Source organism: Lontra canadensis, unplaced genomic scaffold (genome assembly GCF_010015895.1).
Source record: "Lontra canadensis isolate GAN:19392208 unplaced genomic scaffold, GSC_riverotter_1.0 scaffold132, whole genome shotgun sequence".
Classification (NCBI taxonomy): domain Eukaryota; kingdom Metazoa; phylum Chordata; class Mammalia; order Carnivora; family Mustelidae; genus Lontra; species Lontra canadensis.
The window spans coordinates 3,995,721-4,006,643 of NW_022631126.1; the positions used below are offsets into that span (position 1 = coordinate 3,995,721).

At 49.7% G+C, this 10,923-nt stretch overlaps 1 protein-coding gene across 1 annotated transcript in view; it reads right to left on the bottom strand.

The window, feature by feature from the left end:
• The window catches only part of HS3ST4 (heparan sulfate-glucosamine 3-sulfotransferase 4), a 389,540-nt gene extending 379,188 nt beyond the window's left edge, over positions 1 to 10,352 (bottom strand). The window contains exon 1 of the mRNA XM_032842665.1: positions 9,557 to 10,352. Within this exon, the coding sequence (XP_032698556.1) occupies positions 9,557 to 10,290 (734 nt within the window). The 5' untranslated portion in view covers positions 10,291 to 10,352. The remainder of the gene's footprint in view (positions 1 to 9,556) is intronic.
• Positions 10,353 to 10,923: the final 571 nt, after the last annotated feature.

Sequence of the window (10,923 nt, forward strand, 5' to 3'; positions counted from 1 at the left end):
ACATCGTGAGAGCCAGTTACTTGACCTCTGTGCAACACAGTTTCCCTTACCTGGAAAACATGGGTGATAGCAGGACCCCTGTTCCATGGTTCCCATGAAGACTGAGTGAAGCCGGTGCCGGGAGCAGTGTGTGGCCCTTCCCACCACTGCTATGGCCCCTCTTTCCCACCAAACCTTCATCTCCCTGTTCCACTGAAAACAATGATTACTTTCCTGATTTTTTTTCTCCCCTTTGTGCATCTACATCTACTAATTTACACCAATCCAATGGTTAACCCACACCTTGGCATGGTCCAACCATCCTTGAATGGAGAATATAAAGCAGAGCGCCCCCCCCATCAAGGAATTATAACTCTGTTTATGAATCTCAACAGTAACACTTATCTTACCATCATCTTCTCGCTCAAGTAAAACACACAAAGTAGGGGAATCTTATATACAGAGTACAACATTTTGGCCATGTTCACAGAAACAATATTTTCAGACCACTTTCAAATAAACCTGACCTCAATTCGGCAGCTCTAGTACCATTGCTGTTATGGCCATCCCTACTATGATGACCATTGCCTCTGAATTCCAATAAAAAAGAAGAGGGGAAGGGGGAGGATCAGCAAAGAGAGGAGTAAATGGAGAGACCTTTTTTTCTAGGATGGCATGTCTGTCTTTTCCCTCTGTCCCTCCTCACTCCTCCTCTCCCTCTACCTCCCCTCCCCCTTGGTAAAATATTAAAATTTTGTTCTTACAAGTCCCTTGAAATTTTTGCTAAATTTATTCCTAGTTATTTTGTCTCTCTGGTTGCTTCTATAAATAGAATATTTCCTCTCATTTTATTTTCAAAATGTTTGGCATAGGCTTATAGGAAAACTATAGATTTTGCATCTTAATTTCCTTGTGATTAAGGGATTCCCCTTAATGAATCCCATTATTGTTCCTTATAGATTCATGGGAGGATTCGTTATCTTAAGTTTTCCATTAAGAGATAAAATTGCTGACAAGTGGTAATAATTCTACCTCCCTCATTCTCATTGTTTTCCTCATCCAAGGGCATCATCAATTAATTTCTGAACCAAAGATAAATAACAGTGATCATTATGGACATTCTGGGCTTCTTCTGAATGTAATGGGAATATTTTTAGTGTTACACCATTAAAGATGATGCTGGCTGTGAGAATGATCCTATTTTATCAGCAGGTGTTCTAAAAATCAGGAATAAACACTTAATATTATCAGCTGTATTTTTAGCATCCATAAAGTGAATCACAGGACTTTTTCTCCTTTGCTTCAGAGTCAATCACATTGTTAGACTCCCTAAGATCAAACCATCCTTCCATTCCTGGAATAAATCCTACTTTATGAGAACTTTTATTACCTTATAACATAATCATTTACTTGTCCATTTCCCTATTTTATAAGCTCTTTCAGATCACTGGCCATGACTGATTCCTGTTTGACCCAAGCACATAGCTGACAACCAATATATGTTTAAATAATAAGTAAATGATTAAATAACTAAAGTAACAAGTACACCGGACCTCCCCAGTCTAACCCTTTGTACCTCTTTCTAAGTTAAGATACTCAAGAGAGATTAGGTACCTGTCCCAGACTGGATCTTTACATGTTTAATGATCATGTGGTTCAGCTGTCCCCCACTTCTAGCATCAGAACCCTGGAGCACCTCATTCTTACAGGGAAATTGTCCCCTATGATTTTAATGAGACTAACGCTGCATCCCTGCTCCTACCATTATCCCAACCCAAAGGGGTGACCACATCACCTGAGTCTAATTGGAATACTACACCATTACTGTTTTAGGAAAAGGTACATGACCCAAACTCAGCCAACGGCAACTCCAGGAATTTCTTACAAAAACCCTTAAGAAAAGTGATTTCCAAAAGAACTGATAAACATGATGTTTGTGTGTGTTGCTGTTTACCATCTTGCCTAAAATGTGGTGAGACAACCTATTTGAGAATAAAGCAAAGTTGAGAAAACCATGTCAAAGGATGAAAGAGAGAGAGACCTGGTGGTATCATTTGAGTCCCTGGATCCAGCTGTTCTGAAGTCATTATCCCCTAGATTTCCCAATTACATAAACCAGTAAATTACTTTTTCTTTGTGTAATAGTTTAAGATCATATTCTATTACTTACTACCAAAAAAAAAAAAAAAAGTCCAATTCATGTGTTGTTTCCCCATGAATAGGCTTTGTACATTCTTAAATAAATGCCGGAAAAAAAAAACCTTAAAGGGAGGCAACCCTAACTAGTGAGTGTTAAAACAAAAATTCAACCGCCTTCTTTTAATTAATGGCAAGATGGGCTGAAAGGCTCCCTTAGTGAATTATAATTTCAGACTGTAATTCCCAAGACAGTTATAGAGGAGCTTGTTAAACCGCAGAAACCAATGGAATCAAGAGATTAACAGGGCGTTGGTTCAATCAGTTCCAGAGGTATCATCCATTATGCAAAACCAAAACCTTGAAAACTTCCTACCGTACAACCCTAGCCATCTCTCGTTCACCTAAAATCCCGAGGCCTCTCTCCTGACTCTACAAGCAAAAACGACTGGTATGATTTACAAAAATAAAAATAAAAATGTCAGTCATGTCATGACAGCTGGAGAAAACCAGTGAAAGGAGCCAAATCTCAAGCCCAGGGAGTCTGGCAGGGGTCTTCTCGAACGGTCCTGCCTTCTCAAACGCTTTCGGCTCTGCAGAAAAACCGAAGGCAAGCACGCCCTTGGCATTCTAAATGCCTCTGTAGCTATCCAGGCCAAAAGGCATCAATTCTTACTGTAAGTTCAAGAAAATGTCAGCTCGCAAGCTCAGAGTGCCTGCCCATTTCCCTACCCCAGCCCCTTGGTGGAGAATTCCGGCTGCAACTACTTTGTGAAATCGGATTCTTCTCCTTCAGCTCCAGTTACAAATAGACCAAATTCTGGAATCCGGTTTTGATTATTCCCCGGAGAGGTACTTAAGAGCTGCTTCAGGATTTGAAATCCCTCATTCAGACATAATCTTGAAATAAAAGGCTATATTCGAATAAAAAATGCATTACAGCTTTCTCTTTAGGACCTTGAGTACTGATAGGCAAGGAAAATGAAGAAAGACAAGGGGAAAATGCACGGGCAGGGGGAGGAAAGAACCATGTCCTCCGTCACAAACTCATTTCATCATCGCATAATCCCTTGGAAGGGAAATAATATTGAGCCCATTCTACAGATAAAGAAACTGAGGCTTCAGGATCACACCGGGAAGACGCGGTGGCCTCTGGCTCAGAGACCGATGCAAAAACATGCTCCGAATGTTAGGGTCCCTGATCCAAGGAACCAGACCCACACAAAGCGAAAATCAAGCAAAGCTTTAGTTCGCTCCAAGCATCGAAAATCAAACCTACCAGTCGGGGCCGTCTCTTAGAAAGAGGCGACGACGACCAGGACACCGACCCCGGCGACTTCCCTTATCCCGCCGCTCTGCGACGAGGTCGCTCCCCGGCGAGGCTCATGATGCTCCCGACGATGAGGCTGCTGCTGCTGCTGCTGCCGCCGCAGCCGACAACCCCACGCTTCCGACGACTACTCCGAAAACTATTTCAACTACTCCCCTGTCTCAGAAACTAACCTTTATAGAAGTGGTTGAGCCCGGCCCACACACAGGTGGCCAATGAGACTGCAACAAACAGGGAAAACTGCACAGTCATGCTCGGTCAGCAATACGGGCGGCCAATTGAATCCCAACTCACCATAACAAATATATACGCGCCCCACTGATTGGATGTATCCATCCGGCCTGGCCCGCCCCCATATCCGGGGCCTGCAAGCAAGTTCCTCCCGGAGGGGCAGGGTCAACCCAAGCCCACAACGAAGTGGCTCCCTATGGCCAACCAAGGCCCTTACGCCGTACACTGTTGCTTCTCCCCTACTAGCTTCCTCCCTCTAAAAAGTCTAACACAGAAGTCTGTTCTAGAATCCAGATATTTCACTGAATGGACCCTCTGGAGGCAATACAGTCTCCTTATCTAGGAAACAATGTTTTTTTAGAAAGAAAGAAAGAAATGGAGCGGGTAACCTGAGGTCCAACAGAAGTAGTAATGTGGCAGAGCAGAAGCTAGAACCCAATTACTTTCATCTCTCGGGTCTTACTGAACCCACCTGGCTGGAAATCTATTTTATAGGTGCAACTTATCTATATGGATCACAATGGCGCTCCTGATTGAGGGAACAAGGGAAGAGCTGTCCCGCCTTCAAACACATTCACTGAAAACCAAGGGGAGATGTGTTTGTGAATTGGCTATTCCTGCCTCAGTGTTCATGTTTCTCTCTAGCTCCTTTTGTTACTGTTGCAATATATCTGGGCGGTATCCACCCCTTGCTGTTACAAAATCTGTAAAGGGGGGAAAAAATGGAAACTAAAATAGCACACGTAAACCACAATCCTGGCAACTGCTGAAGGGTCTGGCTATGCTGGTTTACTTTCTAAAATGAGTTTAAACCAGAGGTCACAAACTGGTAGCCAGCTGGCTGTATCCAGCCCACAGATGTGTTTTGTTTGTCCCACCGTGCTGGCCCACACAAGGCTTTTCAGAAATTTTAATCAGTTTGCCAATGTGAAAAACCAACAAGAGATTTCGCATCAAAGCCTGGATCTCCGATTTCTCCTACCAGGTGCGGGATGTGGTAACATTTGCACCCAGGAAAGGGGTAGCTGGAACGGAGTAGTGGCTAAGACCTGCATGCCCCCAGTTTCTACGCCCCCCACCCCAGTCTATTTCACTGGGTTTCCAGGTTGGTGACCCTTGGTTTAAAGTCAGGCAGATGTAGAGCCAATCATTCTTAGATTTTTCCCAAAATCCTGCCCGATGAGATACTCTTCAGTCAATATTAGGACAGCTGTGATCAGACCAAAATGATTTGAAAATTAAAAAAAAAAAAAAAACAGGAGTTGGGTTCATTTGGATCTTTCTTTTTTTTTTTTTTGGAAAAATACATTCACCTTTATTATGTCATTTATTCTCCCCCACAATCCACAGATAAACAAGCTGAAGATGAGTGATGTTAAATCAGTTACCTATCCAAAATTATCCAACCAGTAAGTTGTAAAACCCGGTTTTGAATCCAATTTTGTCCAGCTACAAACACTGTGCTTTGGGAATATTGAAAAAAACCCTTTATAAAGCCATGAGGCTTGCCCCTGCCTCAGGGCCTTTGCATCTACCGTTCCTAATATTGGAAACCTCTCTACCCTGATCTCTATGCAGCACAGAATTTTATTCTTTTTTATTCTTTCACTTCGTTTACATCACCCTCATGGGGAAGTGTTCCCTAGTCATTTGATTTCAAATAACCTAGGCATGCACACAGACACGCATGCACACACCAATTCCTCTCTAGACCCCTGCTAGTCAAAGCGAGGTCCAGAGATCAGCAGCATCAGCAGCACCTGAGAAGTTAGAAATGGAGACTCTCAGGGCCTTCCTCAGACGTGCTGAATCAGAATCCTGCATGTTCACAACATCCCAGGTGACGCGTGCACGTTTAAAGCTTAAAAAGCGCCGCTCTACTAGGAGCCCTGCCCGGTGGAAATACAATGTGAGTCACCAGCTTGATGGTACATTTTCTAGTAGCCACCGGAAAAAGGTAACAAGAAAGACTGTTCCCTGTCTCCCCTGCCCACCACTTAAATGTCAGTTTCAGGAGCACAAAGTGCTAAGTCACCACTCTCTCCCCTTACAACAGTTCTCCCCTTACCACAGTCCCCTTACAGCAACTCTCCTCCTTACAACAGTGCCGGGTACATGGTAAATATTATTAAAACGTTGGTTAAATTTCAGAAGGAAGGAAAGAAAACATCTTGCTAGTATTTTATGTGTGGTGGTGGGATGTGAGGGAAGAAACCAAGCAAGCAGCACGGTGAAATTGGACAGATGTGGTCAGCTCAACCACGGACCAGCTGAACAGTCCTGAGCAAGTCATTTGCACTCCGAGGGCCACATGGAAAACACGAAGGCTGCTATTTCACTCACAATCTTCATTATGATACTCAAACGTGAGAGGACGTCCATAAAGCACCTGGCTCCATAAAGAACAGGCATTCCCTAACTGCCAGTGCTTTTCTGGCTTCTTCCCTCATTCTCGCTCCAGAAACCAAGAGCAAACAGCGTTGCGGACCACCTTCCTCTGGGTACCACGAGCATGACTATGGGAACCGTTTTCCTGAGTGATTTTCCCCTAGCCAATGGGAGAAGCATTATCCACTGTTGGCAGGGCAGACCATCTGAAACCCTGGAGGTTCCCTTCCCATTGCCCTGGAGCTGAGGTGTTTCCAAAGCCAAGGTCAGGGTTACTGTACAGTCTGTAAGCCGCTGGGGAGGTCACACCGCAAGGCAGCCCTGTGTCTTGGATGAGTTCTGCTGCAGCCCCCAGGTCCCACCCCTTCGAGGAGTCTAAGGTCTCTGCCCGGACAGCTTGGAGTGGCCCGTTCTGAAAGGTGCCTTGGGGTTTTGACCTTTTATTTCACTGGTTTGGAGGAGTGGAGAGAGGAGGGTCAAGTCCACCCCCACTTATGAGTCATGGGCCTGGGTCAATCCACCAAGGGAGGCTTGCTTCTCCCACAGCTTTAACACTCCCCTCCTAATCCATTAGTCTATCTTGCCATGAAATCCGAGGCACACGTTCTAATCTCAAATGTGTTTTTAAATCACATCAGATCAACAGCGTAGGAGAAAGCAAAACCCGGATTTAAACAAGACTGGAGTGACATGGAGGAAATAAAACTCCCAGGGCCGTTCTGCTGGGATAGGACGAAAGCCCAAACCAGTGCTGCCCAGAGCTGACCCCAAATTCTCGCTTCTCCCTCTGGCTGAAAACACCAAACCCCAGGAACACTTGCAGAATTAGCCGGTTCTCACAGAAGCACCTCGACAAGAAAAAGGGAAAGCAAACAAGTCGGGGAGAGAATCAAAACCTTTCATTCATCTGTGGTCCTCTCCTCTGGCGAGGAAAGGAAGATTTCACATAGGCTCCTCCATGGATGGAGGGAAGCGTGACCATTCATGTACACTCAAGCCCAGATGCCGCCATTTATAAGATGCACTTGGAGCGGGGAAACAAGAGGTAGGCTTTCCCTTACTGGTTTGAACTGATGCCACGGTTTCCTTTTCTGCAATATAATGAGGATGTCATCCCCTCTCTTCCTCCAGGGGAGACAGGAGCCTGTGTAAATCCCACAAAGACCCTCAAAGCACTGCTGTCCCTGGTAAGGCTGGAGAGGTATGCAAGCAGCCCCAGCACACTCCTGTGGGCCGAAGGGGTTTCTAGAAATCTTCTCAGCAGCCAGGTTTGGGTGACTACTGACACCTCCGTGCTACACAGATTCTTCTCCAGCACCTGCGGTCGGCACCTCTAAGATAAGCACCACAAGGATCTGCCGTGGGTGAGACACTGGGGTCAAGGATGGGGGGCCGCAGAGAAACCCCGTGGTCCTCTCAAGCGAGGATCAAGAGAAATCTCCCCACATGTCTTCAGGATAACAGTTCTGTGGATGGGGACACAACACTCACACTCAGCCCCAAAGACCACACGAGGGTCGGCCGGGAATACACAGTGCTGGGATAGAACCTTCCACAGCCCTGTCATACCTGTCTCCGTGCCTCCTCTTCCCAGCCTCAGCATGAAAGAAGATTAAGAAAATCTGACATCTCCCATGCTCTCATTCAGAAAATTCTCCAGTCCCACCAATGGGACCTCCTGACACGCATGCCACCACGCACCCTTTATCAAACTTTAAGGCATCCGAAGAAAACACTCCCTTCTCGATTTCCAGCTGCTACAAAGCAACCGGAACACATGTTGGAAAGATGTGATCTTTATGCCTCTCTCTCCCCCAAAAGGGCACTTGGCATTTCTCCCGAGATACACAGCTTTAAAATTAGAAATGGAAAAAGCCACTGTTACCCTCCTAGGGCTGAGGCTACCTCACTGCGGAAAGCAGGACATCCCCCCTAACCAACAATTGTAACTGAAACCCTCGCAGACATCATACCCCTTCTCTTTATTTCTGTTGTTGCATTAATCATCCTAACACCTTTTTAATTATAATCACAAACTGGAAACCATGGTTCGTGATGTTATAAATACTGATTTTTCCAGTTAAATTAGGCATTTGCTGTTTTATGTTTTGATAGGAAGGGGCTGTTTGAAGCCTCCTAAAATATTGCAATTAGTTCTCGCTGTTGAAACAGACAAGACATTAACAGACACATTTGCTGTTTCAGTTTAATGTGGTGGAATGTTTATGCCTAAGTGTACTTCTCTCAAGCTTTGAAAGCATAAGGCATATTTTTTAAAGTGGAAGAAATCAATCACAATACACCCATTTATTATCTATTTCTTAAGTTAAGCTGTTTCTAAAACTTTTCCCAGGCTGTAATTTAAACTTGGAAAGCACATCTCTTCAACAGGAAGGGAACTTGTCAGGAAACAATCCTTGTATTTTACCTATTGGCTCTGTTAAGATGATAACATCACTTTAGCTGACAAAGCCTGTGTTTCTGTTTGACAATTGCAATTAATTACTGAGATGCAACCAAGATGGGGCCAGGCATCCAGATCTATTTTCCAGAGAGATACAAAACGGGGGAAAAAAAAAAAAAAAAAGCAAAGGAGGTTCGTTTTTGGAATCTGCACCAGTGTGGAGTTAAATGCTATGGCCGGCAAGAAAGCTGGATTATTAATTTATTTTACCTGCACCTAACTTTCTACTGTCTCTTCTCCCTTTATCTCACCACTGGCAGAGGGTGGAAAAGGAGAGAGGTGAACATTTCACATGACAGAAGCTCCAATCTGTTGTGAAGGAGGTGCGGGTTAGAAAGGACACGGGTGCAGTGCACAAAAACTCTTAGGGCACCAACTGTCGTGTACACACTGATGCTGCCGAGGCAGAACCAACGCAGGGTTCATTCTGCCAATGGGGATAGAAAGTTCTGGAGATAGGGGGGCATCCTCGATCTTTACTAGAAAGCCAGAACTTGCCAGCATCATCTTTTTAACTGTTGCCTGTTCATTTTTGCTCTAACCTGAAAATACTAAAGTTGGATTCCAGCCACGCAAATGTGTCTCGGGGCGATTTTGAGAGATTCCAGGAGATCTCAAAGCCGCTACATCCATCTAGCTACCCTGCTTCATTCCTCGGCGTCCCCAGCGCGGAAGCGCAGAGCCCCGCCAAGCCCGGGCTAGGAAACACCCCGCGGGCACCAAGGCTGGGGATTCCCAGGCTAGGAGCTGGGCAGACTGAGAAGGCACCTCCACGGACAAGGAGCCTGAGGCAGGCAGAAGCAAGGCGACACCTCCACCCCTCGCCCTGAAATAAAGTGATCCTTGGCCAGCGTCCAGCTCTCTCCGCCGCTGCCCCTGAGCGGCCCCGCCAGGATTGGCAGAGCCCCCGATGGGAATAAGGGCTCTCGGGACGGCGGCGCCTGGGTGTCCAAGAGCCCGGAAAGCGATGGCTCGCCCTCCGGGTCTCCCCGTGCGTCCATCCCATCCCGCCGAGCCCAGGGTCCTACCTGTACCACTCCAGCCCCTTTTCGTAGTTCCTATCGAAGAAGTGCGGCTCTACGCCCACCGCCCGCACGTCCGGGTGGACTCGGATGGCCTCCAGCAGCGCGCGGGTCCCTCCTTTCTTGACCCCGATGATAAGCGCCTGTGGCAGCTTCTTCTCCCCATAGTCCGGGGTGCTGGCGGCGCCGCCCCTCTCGCTGCTCCCGTTGGCCGCTCTCCGGCCTGCGAGCTCCTCGTCGGTGGTGCTGGACTCCTGCGCTTCCCTCTCCAGCAGCGCGCTCTGCGCCGTGATCATCTCGCCCGGGGCCAGCGGGGTCCGGAGCCAGGCGTCCCGGGCGCCCCCTCCGCCACTCGCCAGCCCCCAGCCGTCGGCCCCGGGGGCGGCGGGCTGCTCGGGGGGCTCGGGCGGCTCCCCGCGGCTCGCGTTGTCCGGCGGCGGAGGCGCGGGCGGCTGCGAGGGGGCGCCGAGGCGCACGGGGGGAGGCGGCAGAGAGGGTGGCGGCGGGCTCGGCGGGGGCTCGGCGGCGGCGCCCGGCGGCTCCTGCAGCGCCAGGGGGAACTGCAGGGAGCCCGAGCCGCCCAGGAGACTGTAGCACAGGTAGGTGACGGACAGGGACAAGGTGCACATAAAAAGCAGCTTGCGCGCCGGCGGCCCCTTAGCAGAGGCGCCGGGCGGCGGCGGCGTGGCGAGAGGTGGAGGCGGAGGCGGAGGCGGAGGAGGTGCGGGCCACGGGGCCATCGCGGCTCCCGGCTCGCGGCGGCGGCGGCGGCGGCCCCCGGCGCTGCCCGGACATGGTTTCAGCCGCCGCCCCCGCCGCCGCCGCCGCCGCCGCCGCCGCTGCCCAGCCGCCCCGGCTGCATGAAGCGACGCCGCTGCGCCCCCGGCCCTGGCCGCTGTCCCGCTGCGCCGGGGGGGAGCCCGGCCGCATGGCCCCCCTCCCCACTCTTCCCGTGGAGTCCGGGCGGCCCCCCACCACCCCCCCTCAGCCTCTGGCAAGGGGACCGAGGGGGGCGCGCGGACCCGCCGGCTGCACCTGCTCCGTCTGCAGCGCCCCCGCTTCCCCGGCTCCGCCGCGGCTCCTGCTTCAGCCTCTGCCGCCGCCGCCGCGCGCTGTTGCAGCCCCGAGTTCCTTCCCCGCTGCTAACTTTCTGCCGGGAGAGCCGAGAGGCGCGGAGGGGAGGAGGAGGGGGCCGGGCGCGCGCCCCGCGCCGCCGAGGGAGGGGGAGTGCGCCTCGCGCGCGCCGCGGAGGGGGGGCGCGGAAACGGAGGCGTGCCCTGGGGCTGGGGCGCCGGGGAGAGCGGAGATCGCGCCCCCCCACCCGACTCGACAAACACGCACTGGAGGCGGGCCCCGCCCAGCCCCGTGTGCTT